This window comes from Neopelma chrysocephalum, unplaced genomic scaffold, assembly GCF_003984885.1.
Source record: "Neopelma chrysocephalum unplaced genomic scaffold, ASM398488v2 Primary Assembly neopelma1_85, whole genome shotgun sequence".
Classification (NCBI taxonomy): Eukaryota; Metazoa; Chordata; class Aves; order Passeriformes; family Pipridae; genus Neopelma; species Neopelma chrysocephalum.
Genome location: NW_020897747.1, coordinates 4,146,951 through 4,163,825, shown reverse-complemented (window position 1 = coordinate 4,163,825; position 16,875 = coordinate 4,146,951). Strand labels below are relative to the sequence as shown.

The following is a 16,875-nucleotide window of genomic DNA, read 5'->3' as shown; positions in this document are numbered from 1 at the left end:
ACCCTCCACCCCTTTTGCGTCTCGGCCCCCCCAGCGGCGCCCCCGCCCCCGCGGCCCTCCCCTCGCGTTCCCGCTCCCATGCCAAAAAGGATCATTGTTAGTTTCCTACTTCCCCCACCCTCCTCCCCCTCCCGCGCCCCAGACCTGTTTATTTATGCAGACGTCACCGGGGAGCCCCCGCCCCCTCCTGCATCTCATTAAGTGCCTGGTGTGTTTCTCGCTCCCTGTCAATAATCCCGGATCCCAGACTTCTCCGTTCCTCCGGATTTCGATCCCCCTTTTTCTATCTGTCAATCAGCGCCGCCTTTGAACTGAAAAGCTCTCAGTCCAACTTCAACTCACTCAAACCCGAGCGGCACAGGCTCCCCATATCCGCGGCGACTGCCCCCCCGTCACAGCTGACTTCTGGGCTTGGTTTGTTGCATTATTTTTTTTTTTACCCCCCTGCAGCCCCCCCTCCCCACGGTTTATATATTTTTTATTATTATTAATTTTTCCGCGAGTGCGTGCGCGGGTGTGCGTGTGCGCGCAGCGCACGCCGAGCAGCTCCCGGGAAGAAAGAAAGAGAAAATCCCGAAGAAGGAAAGGAAGAAGCCTAAAGTCACTGGTGCAAAGGAGCAAAGAAGAGACATTTCCCTCCCCTCCTCCTCCCTCTTTTCCCCTCCCCAGGAGGAAAGAGAAGGGGAAAAAAAGAAACTTTCACCTTGGACTCTTCTTTTTTTGGTGCAAACTTTCCCCCCCCCCCCCCCCTTTTTTTTTCCTTTTTTCCCCCCCTTCCCCTCCTTTTTTTTTTTTTCTTTTGTTTTTCCCCTTCCCCTTTTTGCAAAATTGCTGCTGGTGGGGTGAGGCAGGAGGAAAATGCCGCAGCTGAACGGCGGTGGAGGGGACGACCTGGGCGCCAACGATGAACTGATCTCTTTCAAAGACGAAGGGGAGCAGGAGGAGAAGATCTCCGAGAACTCCTCGGCGGAGAGGGATTTAGCTGATGTCAAGTCGTCTCTCGTCAATGAATCAGAAACGAATCAAAACAGCTCCTCAGACTCGGAGGTACGGGGGAAGCCCCCCGCGGGGCCGTTTCGGGGCGGCGGGCGGTCGGGCGGGGGCCGCGCTGCCCGCCCGGGGCCGCGCCGGGGCCGGGGCCGGGGGCGCCGCGACGGGTCCCGCTCCCGCCGGCGACCAACTTTTCTCCGCGGCACCAACTTGTAACGATGCCTTCTGTTTTGTTCTGTTTGTTTCTCTCCTTCCACCTTCTCCCCGCACCTTTTCCCTTCTTCGCTTTTCATTCCTCCTCTCCTCCCTTCTCCCCCCCCCCCCCCCCCCCCCCAAAACATCCTCCCCACCCCAACCACCCTGTTCCCCAACTGCCCCACGCCGACCCCCGGCTCGCTCCCAGGCGGAGCGGCGGCCCCCGCCTCGGTCCGAAACTTTCAGAGATAAATCCCGGGAAAGTTTAGAGGAAGGTGAGTACGCGGCCCGGCCGGCGCCGCCGCCCGCCCGCCCCGCCGCCCCTCCGCCGGGCGCCCGGCTCCCCTTTTGGGGACACTTGCTAAAAAAAGTTTTCCTTCCCCCCCTCCCTTCTTTTCCCCCTGTTGCCCCCTTCCTTCCCCGCTCCCGCTCGTGTCTCCCCGCCATGTTAGCTGCGAAGAGGCAAGATGGAGGGTTGTTTAAGGGCCCACCATACCCGGGTTATCCCTTTATAATGATCCCCGACCTCAGCAGCCCGTATCTGCCCAATGGATCGCTCTCTCCGACGGCGAGAACGGTAAGTCCCTTTTTTTTCCCCCCTCTTCCCTTTCCCCCCCCCCCCCCCCCCCCCCGGTCCTTCCCCTGGCTCCCGCCGCCGCCGCCGCGCTCCCGGTGCCCCGCTCGTCCCGGCCCTGCCCGCCGCCCCCTCCCCCGCGCCGCAAACTTTCCAAACTCCGCGGGCCGCGGCGGGAGGGGGTTTGTTTACACTTCGCCATGTCCTTTTTTTTTTTTTCCCCTTTCCTTTTTTTTTTCTCCCTTCGTTTTTCTTTTTGTTTGTTTTTTTTTACTTTCAGTTTTGTGGGCAGATTTCTGGAGCCCTCGTAACCTCCCCCTGCGGGGGGTGGGGAGGGAAAAGAAAAGCAAACAAATTCCAAACAACACCTCAGAACAGAACTGGGAATAAATTCAAAAAAACTCCAAGGAGTTGCCTTTTTTTTCCCCCCTCCCCCTTTTTCCCTTCTCTCCCATCCTTGGGGAAGGGGGGTTATTTTCTCCCAGCCGAGCCTGCGATCCGCTCCTCCAAACTCCTCGTTTTCCATGGTGATCCGTCGCCTCCTGCCCTCCTCCGTGGCGGCTGGGCCGGCTCCCCCTCCCCTTTCCTCCCCCTTAACCCTCTCCTGCCCTCGCCCGCCCCGGCCTGCGGGAGCGGCGATTTCATTGTGCCCCTTCGGGCCGCGGGTGCCGCGAGTTGAGCCGGGCTCAGCCCGGTCCGGCCGCCCCGATCCGCGCCCCGCGGCGTGCGGGGGCCGAGCGCGGCTGCCCTGCCCGGCGGGCCGGGGCTGTGCAGCGGGGAGAGGCCCCGGGGCGGGGGGAGCCGGGCTCAGGGCACAGGGCTGAGTCCGGAAACAACTCGCCTCGCTTGGCTCTGACAACAACAACAGCGGCGCAAAAAATAATCAGACAAGTCGAGCAAAATTCCTCTTGGAAGTACGCTGGCAGGAAAACAGTTTGCTGAAAGCGTCCGGTTTTTTGTTGTTGGTTTTTTGCCCTTTTTTTTTTTTTCCCCTCCTCCTTAAGTCGGGGTTCAGTGGCGGGGATGCAGGTCTGCGTGTGCCTGCAGCTAGAAGGAGGTTTAGCCCAGATCCCAGGAAACTTTGGGGTGTGCTGGTGGGTTTGCAATCCCAGCTGTTTTCTCGCTCGTAGTGTCACCCACGGTGTGCTCTGCTCTGACATCAGATTTCTTAAGTGTCACCTTTTCTTTCCTCTTAAAAGAGTTTTAAAAAATTTTCATTTTAAATGGTCAAATCCACTGGAACTTGCGGACATCACTTACTCCTACCGATGGCTTTAGCATTGCTGTTTTGTTTCTTGGTGTTTCTGAATCTGAAGCGTCCCCACCATCACCATGTGTGTTTATACAATTTTTTTTTTCCTTGTGGTAACACGAGATAGCGATTTACAATAATAGATCTACTGTTGGGTAGATGTTGAAGCCGTACTAATGATTGAGGGCTTGGACAACTTCAGTGTATCAGATCTACAAGTGTTTTAAAGCATTAAAATATTAAACATCGGGTCAGTTTTGTTTTCACTTAGTAAAATGTCAGTAGACACAGATTAGTAAATGCAAAGTGACAGGGAGGTTGTGAGGAAGGTTTTCTGACTTTGCATATATTTAGGGCTGTGGTACGGTTTTGTTTTGAAAGCTTGTGAGGCTCTTTTTGCGAGGAGGTGATTTCTGGGACAGTAGCAGAGGGGTGACTGCAGTTTGCAATTGTAATGATGGGGAGGAGAATTCAGGGGCTGAATGCATTATATTTTTTTCTTTTGAATACGGTCACCCACATGTATATGGATGGTGGTGATAAATTCCAAATTCCATAAGTACCGGAATCTGGATGGCAAAACAATCTTTGTTACAGATCACTTTGTTATGAATTGTGAAGCTTTGTATTCCTTTTTTTTCTTCCTTTTTACCTTCAATGCGTTCCACTGTTCCAAGTGTACACTAATAGGAAGCACACCTCTGCTGCCTTTTCCTTAAAGCATTTTTCTTACAACAGCTACAGTTCTTTTTTTTTCTCATTACCTTTATTACAGATCCTTTTTAGCTTAGCATGTGGAGATAGGATCCTTCAGCAGTTAGCTCTCCTGGAGTATTCTTCCTCCCCTTGCTCCCCCCACGGTTAGAAAAGGCCTCTATAGGAATGTTGGGTTTGTGTGAATTAAAGGTGCTGTACAAAAGCTTACAGGTTGGTTTATTGTTGGTATAGCAGGTGGCCTGCTTGTGTTATCAGATGAATTCTGAAAGGATATTTCCACACTCAATAGGCAATTTTCTTATTTCCACATCCAGGCTCCAGCAACCTTCTCCTATCTTCTTAACCTTATTCTTTCACATTCCGTATGCTTGTTTGTTTGCCTGCCACTTAATTATAGCCAGGAAAAATTAAAGTTGTTTATTTAGGCCTGAGAGCAGAATATTATAAAGATTCAGCGGAATAGCTGTTGTCTGTCACACACTATTTTTAGGTGGATTCTAGTTCTCTGCTGTACCAGCTTTCAATTCCAGATGAACTAGATCTTTCTCTCTCCTGTTTGATTTTATTTTATTTTTAAATGCAGGGTGGAAAGGTATAGATGATTCTGCATAATTACGAATTTTATTTTTATTTATGTAGTTTTTCCTGGAGCCATATTTGTTGAGTGTCAGAGCATGCAAGGTAAAGAGGTGATGCAGATATGTAGCAAAATTGTTTTTTTTACCCTTTTGCTGTTGTAGAATCTTAAAAGTCAGTGGGTGTGGTTTTTTTGTTGTGGTTTATTTTTCCTGGATTTTTGTTATTTTTGTTTTATTTGGGGTTATTGTGTTTTGTAAATGTACCTGTAATTGTCTGTTCAAGAGCAAACTTGTGGGCAGCATTTTCTCCTTTACTGCTTTAGGAATGTGAAGAATTATGAAATATCATAAAATCTGCTTATGATGAATAATCTATTATCTCAAGGATAATGCTTTAAATACTGCAAACTATTTCTCAAGCTTGATAGGAATAATTTTATTTTTAAAAGTCAAAGATTTTTTGCATATTTATCTTGCTATTGATAGAATACTGTGGCTTGCTTATAAGAATAGATGTGTATTAAGTAGAGGTCTAGTCAAATAGTAATGAAGTGACGCATCTGAGAGCGCCAGTTCCATCCCTGCACTTGCAGAGGCAGTGGGGTAGCTGCTTGTTAGGGATAATAAAGGAGACTGTTTTCCTTTCAGAGTTGGAAAATGAATAAGTGGTGTACTTAATTTTTAGCCTAAATTTGGAGCTCGGTTAATGCTTTCGGTGAGCAAATAGATGTGTCGTGATTTAAGAAAACCCTGCTGACAGATGCTCTTATTTTTCCTAGTGCTGTTGCATCTTCCTTTCTCCTAAATTGTTGCTGGCTGAGTGAGACTGGGGGGGTAAGCTTGTGTTTGGTCCTGAAGTTTGGGAGTTGGGAATAGCTGTGGTGGAGAACAGCCCCCTTGCCTCGATTTTTATGTTTAGAAAGAAACATTTTTTCTTTAATTGGCTCGAAAAATTGGTGTTTTCCTTTATCAAACAACATAATCCTTCCTAATACAAAAGCTGTAGACCCTGGGGTGTGAAGGGTTAATGGTGGTCCTTTTTTTTCCTCCCTCCAATTGTTTTGACAACACTTTTCAAAGTGTGACATTCCAAGCCCTTGCAATACAATGTAATATTACTGTAATTACACAGGTCATTACATTTTAAATAGAGAACAATAAAATGCTTATCGCCCTGAAAAAGAACAGGTGTTCTTGCCCTTCTTTGGTATTTATGCTAATTGTTTTTCATCTCCTTCAGAAATATTTATGGCTGGAGTGTTAAGGTTTCAGTCTCGATGTGACAATATTAATTCTTTACTAATCTTTATGGTTGAGGTTTAATGTCTGCAGTATGGATTATAGTATTAACGTCCACCAACTAGTTTAATAATGTAGATACAACTTAATATGTCAGCACTTTGATACTTTATGATACAGAGCTATTCAGTGGAGAGTGAATTATTTGCTTTGTTTAAAAAAAAAAAGAGTGGACATGCTTTTAATAAAGTTTCTGGACTTGTGTAAAAACAAGCTGTTAAATAAGAACTGATGATCCTGTCGTGTAAATCAAATGGAACCTCCATAAAGAAACTTTCCTCGTGCTTAATTAGGTAGATTGCTGAATCACTCTGCTATAGCATTAGCATAGCTGGTATACAGTGGCAAACAGACTGTGTTTGTTAACTTACTTTCAGTTAAGAAGCTGATTTATTTTTAATTTTACCCTTTTTTCTGTCTCTTTTTTTTCTCCCCCCCCGCCCCTCCCCCGATAAGATTTTGTTCTGGAGCAAATGCTGCATTGCTTACTTCATCAATTTCTCTTTAGGGGGCTATGAAAATTAGTTAGAGAAAAGTTTCATGTTTCTGGGACCTTGCAAAACAATATAATGCAGTACTGTTACTTGAGTGTACAGGATAATTGCAGGACTGCACTTCATTAAAAATAATATTTGCTTTGGAAATCGAACAATTTTAATAGGTGCACCAGTGGCTGATCTGTACTGAAAAAAAATACAGTAGATGCCTTTCCAGGTTTTTTGAATGCATTCATACAAGGACTGAGGATGTTGAGTGGGGTGGTGTGGTTTGTTTTTTCCCTTCTTCCCCTTCGTTTTTTGTTCAAGCAAATAGGTGCTGATTTGTCAGCTGAAGATGGAGGGGGGGGGAAGGAGCATGTTGTAGCTTTCATTGGCGCTTGTAAACCAGAATGTAGGTAAAAATGTTTTAAATTTGTCAAGACTTTCATGACTGGGCCCCAAAATCAGATAAAAAATGTGGTGTAGAGAAAAAGGACAGCTGCAGATTTTTAGTGTGGACGTGTGTTTCTGTACCATGACTAAAAACTCCGAGGACCTTTTCCCAGCTGTCTGGGAGTTATGTGGAAGTTGGATTATTGGCAGTTAAGCATGAGACAACCTGGATTTAGCAAATGCTCTCCTACACAGGAAGCAGATGACATTATCCTGGGGGAAGGGAGGAGATCCTTCTCCAGGCATAGCCCTGGGGGGAGACGCCTGCTCCCCCCAGCCTCAGAGCAGCCAAAAATGAGGGCTGGCGATAGGCACATATAAATGCAACAGCGGTCAGGTTGTCAGTTTGGGTTTTTTTCAGGGTTTTTTGGTGAAACCAGACACTTACCTTGCACATTGGGGCTGTTGTGAGAAGTTTTGCTTTGGAGGGAGTTGTGAGGTTTGGGGGGAAGTCTAGAGCTGCGTTCCCCGGGTGTCTCCTCAGTCCCGTGTCCTGGCAAATATGTAAGTAAGCCTTAAAACTTTGACTTCTAATTGGGCACATTTGTGAAGGAAATGGTTAATTTTACAACCAAAGGCAAACTTGCACCTCGACAGGTCTGCTGAAAGAAATGTGCCACAGTCGTTTGCTGGCAAGCACCGCAGGGTCATAAATCCACGGGGTTTATTTACAGCCTATAACACTTATGAATGTTAAGATATTTGACGCCACGCTGGCCTTATAATATCCAAGGTCCACAGACACTGGCAGTGGCTCAAATTTCTTTCACTAATTATAAGCAATGAGAGATGAAGTGTGGTGCTGGGGGTGTGTGGGGGAGATATGGAAATCCTTTCTCTCCCCACCTAAAAGTAAAGAATATTTCTGCTCCTCCTCCCAACTGCTGTTTTATGTTTGTGCTTTTTTTTTTTTTTTACGGTGCTCCGAAGTTTATAATTAACACTTGCAGTGCTGTAGAGGCTGGGCAGTGGGTGATGCAACCAGGCTGAAGGAGGGAAGTTTAGCACAGCTCGTGTCCTTTGCAGAGGTCTCAGCAGTAGTATTGTGCAGTATTTCCTAGATACCGACACAAGCAAACATTTAAAGACAGATGACACCTGGAAACGTCCTTTAATTTGCTCACATACCACTGAGCTGGGGAGGGAAGACAAAATTACATCAGGTTTTATGCAAAAGATGGATGCTTGGAAATACATGTATTAGACTGGTTTGTGTATAAAACAGGGCCTCTTAAAAGCAGCAAAAACCTACGTTAAGGAAAAATATGCGTTGAATGAATGAAGATGTTGAGGTTAAAGGCAGTTTTTGGGGGAGAAGCCCTGTGTCCTGCTGGAAGGAACAACGTGGGAGCAGAGGGGATGTTCGGAGGGTGGTGTTTTGGGAGGGGTTAACTGGGGGGGAGGCACAGCGAGAGTGGGGGCCACTAGAGAGTAATTGGAGGACAAAGGAGGGATGTTGGAGCATGAGGAGAAATTGTAGAAACTTGGGGGGGCAGGGGGAAAGCGCCAGTATTTGAAGGGATGGTTGGAGGGGAAGCTTGGGATCTGGGGATTGACTCTTAAGTGTCAGGAAAGTCTGGGGCCCGAGAAGAAACAGTGCTTTGCTCAGCAAAGCTCGTTGTTCTCAGCTCACTCCCCATTACACATGCTTTGCTAGAGTGGACTGTCAGATTTGAAGTGCTGCTGTCTTGTCTGTGCTGGGGGTGTGTGTGTTTTAACAAGGTAATATGATTATTTAAATATGCCTAGGTATTACTTTTAGCTTTAATTTCTTCAGCAGCTGATTTCAGGTTCCCTCTAGGTTACTGTTGTGCTTGGAGACTAATTTAAGTAAAAAGCAGGGTTATGTGTGTGGTGGAAAGCTGCACTGCTTTGACCATATGTTTTTCTTCTACAAGTCATGTAAAACCTGACTTTTTTAAAAAAAGAGGGGGCTGTCAATTCAACTCTTCCACAAATAGCTGTACAGTTTTGTTGAAGGTTTTATGCATTTCCCTAATCAATGGAGCGCTGTGACTTATTAGCCCCCAGGGACAGATCCGAATCCCCCAGCGCAGCGCTGCAAAGCTGGTGTAGTATTGTACCTTTTTAACAGGTTATCAACAAGGATGTTCCTCCCGTTCCCAAGATGCTTCCCACCCCCTCCGGCATCTCCCCTCCTCTGATTCTTTCCGGCAAAATCTGTTCAGTCTCACGCCTTTGTTTTAGGTTGGCTAAACCCTCGACCCTTATTCTTTGTGGGGTCACGCTCAGGCAACTGGGCAGTGCTGAATGAGTTAAGTCGCTGGCTGAAGTTTGGCTTCATGCAACTAAATTTGAGGCCTGGTAGGCATTAGCAGGGCACAGCACATTTACAGAGCTTAATTAGTACGCGCTGTAATTGTTCATGGTCTGCCAGAAGGAGTAATGTTCAGGAAAAGTGGAGTCGTTCTTCTGCAGTCTTCAGTTTTAAAACGATAAATCACTTGCATATTTGTGCAGTGATTCAAATGGAGCTGAGACCTCTCCATCTCAACATGTGGTAAATTGTAAAGTCAATGAATTGCAGATGTAGGGTACAGCAGATTCTCTAAGAAAATGCGGAATGAATGGGAACGGGGGATGCTATAAATACGTACTGAGAAGATAGCTGGATTTCTGCTTGCTGTGCCAATTATGATAAACTGAAGATATTAGCAGTTTTGTTCTAAATGTATTTATTTCAAATTTCTTCAAACTAAATATAGGGGTACTATGTTACTTCACTTGGTGAGGTTTTTATTAATGCTCCAGAACAATGGGTTTCATATGGAAATGCGCGTGATAGCCATATTAATATAAATTAATTCATCATGGGTAATATTGTAGCTGTTATTGGAGGAGTTTATGGTCATGGGACACTTTAAAGTGTGGCTGCAGCAACTTACAAGAAATGTTGTGGTAGAGGATGCCTTTATATCCTAGTTGAGGGAGGTACTGGGAATGTTATGTATCTCACCATAGCATTTTGTATCTGCCCGTAATTCCTTCCAGCTTCAGAGAGACTTTTTGGGTGCATTAATCCGACAGCCTAGAGCCTATTTTAAAAAAGCAAAACACAAACAAAACTGCTATACAGATTGACATCGTAAATGCTGCGTATTGTTGTTTTTTTTTTTCTTTTTTTGAATGCGGAGAATGTGTGTCACTCTTACTGCTGTGAAATCTTGTCTTCCTTGGGCTTGGTCCAAGATCCATTGAAGTCAGTGGAAAAAAGGCTTCTATTAATAACGAAGGGCTTTGCATCAGGCCCCGTGTGTCTTGAACCAATGGCCAAGTTCTTCAACAGTGGATAAAGGTATCGAGAAAGCCAAACTCAACTAAATGTGGTATTGATATATTGCTTCTTCATAGCTGTTTGCTCTTGGGAGGGGAAAAAAAAGGTTATGTTTCCAATGGTACGTTCTTGAACGAGCTCCTGCTTCTGCAGTATCTGACTTTCTCACAGAAGTGTGGAGCATCTTGGCAGGGTCAGGGTTTGGTCTGAGGCTGTGTTGCATGACAGTACCGCTTTTCTAATATGAGTAGGTGGATTTGTATGGAAGTTGTAAAAGTTAATGATTGTTCTCTGACTCATAAGCTGCTGGCTTCAGCAAGGAAGAAATGATGACAGGAAAATGATAGAAATTATAGGAGCCAAGTAGGCTTTGAGTGGAGAATGGATTTGTGTTGTTTGAAATGCTTGTGCTGCTTGCTGAAGGAAGTGCGAGGAAGGAGGAGATGGGAGAGCAGTTTCTTTCTGGGGTCAGATGTTCCTTGAGGTATTCATCTGGGGAGTGAGGCTGAATTCAGGAGGGACTCCTGTGTTAAAGGTCCCATAACCATTTTGTTAGTCCTACTGACACAGTTAGTCTTGCTTAACTGTTCTCCCCTCTTGGCAGAACAGGTTTTAATGCCCTAGGCTCTGTGGGAAATACGATTGCATGCCTAATGGCTACCAAGTATGAATGAAATGTGCTTGACCAGCATCTATCTCACAGCTTTGTACGTCCTTACAAACTATCTGTGGTGTGAAAGATGCTGGTGTACAACAAAATCATTCTTTGCTTTTTAATTCACTAGTGGTGGTGATGGAGCTGAGACACTAAAAACAAGTCCAAAAGGAAGATGTGGGAAGTAATAGAAATAGAAAATGCCAGACTGAAAATACTGCAAAGGAACTTTCTGGGAAATATGAAGATATGAGATATGGATACAATAGAAACAAATAGTCCTATTTTAAGAAAGGGAAAAATAGAGCAAGAAAAGGTGGAGGCGTATCTCTCAGAGCACATCCAAACTCCCACTGGAGTCAGTGACTCCTTAAATCATGATCTGGAAAAGTTTGAGGCTATAGGCTTTTCTATTCTGGAGACAAGCCACAAGCCACTACATTGATTTCTGTTTTTAACTGATGCATGTATTCAATGAAGGTCCTCTTGGAACTGCTTTAAACCCTAGCCTGAATAATTTTAACTTCGTTAAATGAGTGAACTGGTTTGGGAGCATACACAGTAAGAGGTTTGCATTGGTTTAATTAGATTTAAGAGATTTATACAACAAGGACCACTACTCTGACATAGGCAAGGTCTGGAAGTCTGCATATAGATGCTGCATTGATCTACACCCAGGCTGAACAGACTGCTATTGAAACTGCTCTATTATAAATGTTTGCCAATATTAAAGAATCCAGGGGAAGGTATGACCTTGAATGAACACATCAGAAGAATAAGATGGCAGTCACTGTTTCTACCTTTGTTTTCTCTGGGACACTGACAAGAAGGTTTTCTCCCTTTGAAAGGAGTTACAGATTATAGTTGTCTGGAAGTTAAGTTCTTTGAGATTTTTATTTTTATTAACTCAATGTCTCAGTTTACTTCAATCCCTCTTACATTTTCCTGTGGGATTTTTCTTATTTCTTAAACTACATGATAAAATGTAGATTAAAACATGTCTGTGACAATTAAAAAAAGAAAGGTACTTACAGGAGCTAGGCACAAACATAACTGCTGCATTGGTCACAAAACTGCTGTGTAAAGAATATCCACAGAGCTTATTTTATCTGGACAGCAGCTAAATATCTTTGCAATCCCCAGGGTTATTAAAGGCCAAATGCCAGTTAGTTTATTTTCCATTGAATTCTGTTGCTCAACTACAGTACTTAAAAGTACTTTGTTTTTAATTTCATAAATGTGAAATTAAATTTAATAAATATGAAATGAAAAAGTGAAGACTAGAATCTGGGTGTCACTGGGTGTTTGTGAATGGAACTGGTGTGTTGCTGTGCTGCTGGTGTGCTGGAATGTGGGTATCTGACTGGTTATGTGGTTGTGTGGGCACATCTGTGTACATGCATGTGATGTATATTATTCGTGAACGTATACTTGGTTATCAGGTGTCTATTCAATTTTAATTGACAATATGAGATTCCTGTGGTTGCTCTGTGCACAGATTGCCTTGGGGCTCTACAGGGTTTGTGGGAAGAAAAGCCTTGACAAGTTTCCATTAAGCCTTGAATCAGGCAATTGGAAAAGAGGAGAATGAAAGGAGCTGAAAAGAGGGACAACTTGTTAGTGTTGCATTCTGCGTTTGCAACGAGAAACCTCTTTTAGACAAGAGTGGTTCTCAGGCCAAGAATTTCAAACTCGCAGAGAAACCTGTCCAGAACACAAAAGTTGTTTGAACGGGGTGCAGAATTGTCACAGTAATTAGAGCAATCTCCGTTTACTGAGTGGCAGCCTTTATAAAGGACAGGGGATAAAGGGTTCAAATTCATCTTTCTTTCTCCGATTCAATTCTGATGAACTGCCTCTGTGTATGTATGTGTATATGAAGGAGTGTGTGTGTGTGTGGCCACATTTTCAGCTACTCATCATTTGATTGCCCTTGTTTTAAAAGGAGAAGGACTTGGGTTTCTTCTTACTGCCTCCAATGACATTTTCAGGCATTTTGCTTTTATTTACTAATTTTTTTAATTGATGCTGTCACTTGATTTACCAGAATAAGAGGATGCTTTAGAGAATGCACTTGTGCTCTGCTGGAGGGGGAACCCCAAATATTTCTCAGTCAGTTTCTGCTCTTATTCAGTCCTGCATCTTTGACTCTTAGGAGCAGTCCCATTATTTTTAAAGGGATTACTTGTGGAAGCAAGAAAAGTGAATGAATAAGGCTCAGACCCTTAAAGTTTATCCTCTTGGCACTGCAAGGTCTGTCCAGAACTACTGATCAGCTGGAGTTTTGCCATTGCTCTTATTAGGAGGAGGATCAGGCCCATGGATTACATGAGACTGAGTCTTGTAAGCAAGCCAAATAAAACTGTAAAAATCAGAGTTGTTGCCGTGTGATAAGCAGGAGTGTCTGGAGAACTCGATCTGGGCTTCTTTTGGTCAGATACTGCACAGAGAAAAATGTGAGTGAATGAGTGAGCGAGCAGTGCGGGTGTTCTTGCCCGAGGAAGAAAATGTGACTGCTGAATTTCCTGTACGCCTTTACTTCTAAGGAAAAATAAAATACTAAGCTCCTTGAGTTTCTTAAGTAATCAGCCTGGGTGTAATGTTAGTAATTTTGATTCCATTTAAATAGCTGTTTAGGTTTGGTGATTGCCTTTTATTTGTTCTCTCCCAAATGATTCAGGATCTCCTCTTTGTAAAGGCTTGGAGGTAACGACCTTGGCTAATTTACTTAATCATTTAGTCAGTGTTATGTTTCTTCCCTTCATTCACCATTACATCTGAATGCATTGAGAGAGGGAGAGCGCGAGAGAGAGGAGCCATTTAGGCTGATGTCGTTGCTCTGTCTTGTGTTTCTCTGTATCACGTTGCCTTGAAGACCTGTCGCATGGCTGGTCAGGGGTTTTGTAGGCCTAATTCATCCTCCCCTCTTCTCTTCTGGAGACCTGGGATCAGCCAGCATCTGTGCTGAATTTCTAATATATGGACCAGAGGATAAAGGAAGGTTTTGCTGCTGATTACAGATATATGGTTAAAGCAAATAGTCATGGCTGTGAAAATAGTAGCTCAGAGGTCTCGTGCAGTTTTTGTATAGTTTTTTTTCCCCTCATCTCCACCCCCATCAATTACTTTCCCTTTAATGATGATGATGATGATGAAGAATTTGGCTAGATCTTTCCATGTTTTGGCAAATAGCAGATTTCTTTTTATTTCACAAGGTCGTGCCCTAGCATGAAAAAGCTGTGGAAAAAATACTCGTCTTGGAGTTTGCATTGCAAAAATGCCTGTTAGTGTTCAGCAAAGCACACTTCTGTGTGTGCTTCCTCAGAGCACGTGCTCCTCTAGTTCAGTTGCCTTGTCTGTGAGCATGGTGCATGAACATGGGAGAGCTCTCTGAACGTGGAGAAGTCGTCTTGTAGGCACAAGAAGGAGTTGGGAGACGATGATTTTCTTGGCAGTAGTGCTGAATTGCTTTTGCAGTGTTGGAGCATAGAATGGGGTTTGTGTGTTGGATAGTGTCATGGTCAGGTTGAACAATGTCTCCATTTTTAGATGATGCTATTTTGTCTCAGCCATTGATGGTTTGCAGACCAATTGTGATGTCTGCCGTCCTGAAAGAGTACCCAGTGTGGTACTAATTGTACCAGGACTAGTTGTTGATGAGAATGTACTTGTTGCAAATGATGGACCTCTCCTGAACGTGGCTTTCTCAGTCTTATCCCTTGTGCATTATTTTCTCAGCTGGTAATTAATTTCTTGGTTTGGTAATTTGTCAGTAACTGGCATCTCTTCATTATTGAGTGCTCTGTAGTAATTCTGCATCACTGAGGAGTAATTGCTGGCTCTATAAAGTCACTGATATCAATTTGCCAGATGGATAACCTTTCCTGTTAGACTGTTTTGACCAAGTTATCCATCACAACAAAGCCTAACTACATCTGCAGTCCATGTCCTGGCAGTGGCTTGATACATGGAGAAAGAGGGCTGGAGAAAGCTGATTTGAAGTGATGGTCGCAAGCCAGAGCTCATGACAACAACAGAAAGCTCTTATTTGATTTTACAGCTATGTAAAATCTAGCTCAGCCTAGAAGAGCAGCTGTTGAGTTTAGTTGAGGTGGCAATGCAGAGTAGCCAATGTCATCTTCCTGTTGTGTGGCATTTCCTCAATCTTGCTTTTCTGCCTGGCCCTGTTTTGCTTCTCTGCCTCCTGTTGGTTCTTGGTGCAAAAGTGTTTTGGAAGTTCTTCCCTTCCTGGGAGCTGGTGGTGCAAACACAGCCCCAATCCTGCACATGCTCTGGGTTTGCCTCCATATCAACCCTCTGAAGAGTTGTCCTCAGCCCAGGTGGGTCTGTTTAGGATTTTGGGCTTGTAGGATTATGGCCTAAATTATGATCCCATGAGGAAGTTTATGAAGTTTATTTTGGAAACAAAATACTTGGTGAAGCAGGAAGGAGGCTAAAGAGAATACTGAAAAGGTGGTGTAAATGCGAAGCAAGTTTTCATGCTGTTGCTGTGGTTTATGGATCTCAGTAGAAAACTGGCAGTTTTTGGAAATCACTTGAGTTGCCTGTCAGAATTTGCACACACCTAAATACCTTCAACCCCCCGCCCCCACTCCTTAAATGTGTTACCTAATGCCACAAGGATTGAGCTGAATTCTCACTTTTTTTTTTCCTTCACCTGCTGTTGGAATTGTTTGTTAAATTCCAATTACAGGGCTTGTTCAACACCTGTACAAACCCACAGCCATTGTTAAGGCAATAATTTGAAGACAATGGGGTTAATGCAGGTGTACATAAGTGCAGAATTTGGATTGCAAAGTCTTTTTATTACTCTGTGTGTATAAGAAAGAGAAACAAATTCAGCTTAATTTTCTGATCCCAGGTAAAATTTGTAGGACAAGGATTTGAAAGAAGGGTAAATGAGGAGGGGAAGAAATTTCTGAACATGTTCAGACATGGCACTGAGCACGTATGAAATGGAAAGTTAAAAGGAAATAAACACCACACTCCTCTTTTTTCCCTACCTCACCCTCATACCACTTTCATGGAGTCACTTTTCAGGGTATAGCTGCACAAGGCTGGTTGGTAATGATCTTGCACACTGTTTGCCTTCAGAGTGATCACATCTAAACCCGAATGTTTGCGTGGAACTGAGGTGCTGGGACACTGTGGTGGTTTGTGGTGCCAGCAATCACCAACCCCAATTGCACCTTGATACAATCAGTAGGTTGCATTAGATGTACCTTCACGTGGGTATGCCGTGTTAGGTAGGAGCAAAGTTGAGGGAAACTGGGCTGTGTGGTGCTCAAGATTTCTTTTTTCTGAAGCTATGTGTAGTCTCCAAAGGTGACCCACTGCCTCATGCCACCAGAGTAACCCTTCTGAGGTGGTGAGAACATCACTAAAGCCAAGAGGATGAAGTGCTAGAGCCTGTAGGATGTCTCCTTTTGGTATTCTGTTATGTTGATGCAGAGATTTACAGTTTTCTTTAACTTCCTGAATATCTTTGGGGTAGTTCCAGTAAAGGCTGAAAGAGGTTCATGCAAAGGGAAAGCGAAGATCCATGTCCCTGCTGTCACAAGTGGTTGTAAATTGAAATTGGTTTCTCTTGCAGTTTCATCTTACTTCAGTTTCTTTTTTACTTATGGGAGTTCCTACAGGCACGAATCAAACTTTCTCTAGTATCTTAAGTACTCTGTGCATTTGGGGTACAGTAAACTAATAAGCAGGAATAGTTGTTAGTGATTAGATAAATGTTCAGATCAGTTTATCCTCTTGGTGATTGTCCTGTTAGAACTAATCCTGACCGCTACAAATAGGTTTGGTATTTGGCATTTCTGTTTATGTAGGAGGAGAGAAAAAGGCTGTTGCCTGCAAAATGGCTCAGAAGTTACTTGCTGTTCTTTTTCAATGAGTAATAACTCAGCTGAGTGGCACAACAGGAAACTCAGGTATGGGACTGTTTGATCAAGAGAGAAATTGGTGGTTCCCTGTCTTGGCTATATGCACCAAGAGAACTATGGGTGTACCTGTGCTCAGAGTTGTCTTCCAAACACTGTCAGACATATACTGGAGAAACAATCAGAGTTCTTTATTAAAAGCTAATTTGAAGTTATGGAAAGAAGTATTTCTGACTGATTTGAGGTTGTCTGGAAGGTGGCTAAAAATAGTCTTTCAATGAGGTGTCATGGTTTGAACCACTAGAGATAGGCATATTTCGCTTTGGTGGGTGGTATGACCTTCTGCTACCAAAGAATGTAGTTGCACTAGGATAATGAGTAGTGATTTGTCCTAAAACTTTAAGTAGATTAACCTCTGAATTGCAAACTGTTGAGGTGATCTTATTTATGGCAGGTGAGGTAAGTTAGTGGTTATGGTGGTTCTTTGC

The 16,875-nt window shown here is 43.9% G+C and overlaps 1 protein-coding gene across 27 annotated transcripts in view; it reads left to right on the top strand.

The window, feature by feature from the left end:
- The first annotated feature begins 730 nt into the window (after nt 1-730).
- TCF7L2 (transcription factor 7 like 2) overlaps nt 731-16,875 on the top strand; it is a 175,453-nt gene continuing 159,308 nt past the window's right edge. For 18 of the 27 annotated variants that reach the window (XM_027692058.1, XM_027692052.1, XM_027692056.1 and 15 more), the window contains exons 1-3: nt 732-1,047; nt 1,394-1,460; nt 1,638-1,762. In XM_027692058.1, the coding sequence (XP_027547859.1) occupies nt 859-1,047; nt 1,394-1,460; nt 1,638-1,762 (381 nt within the window). In that variant the 5' untranslated portion in view covers nt 732-858. Of the gene's footprint in view, nt 1,048-1,393; nt 1,461-1,637; nt 1,763-16,875 lie in introns of all 27 variants that reach the window. The other 9 variants (XM_027692070.1, XM_027692077.1, XM_027692080.1 and 6 more) reach the window with 3 other exon arrangements.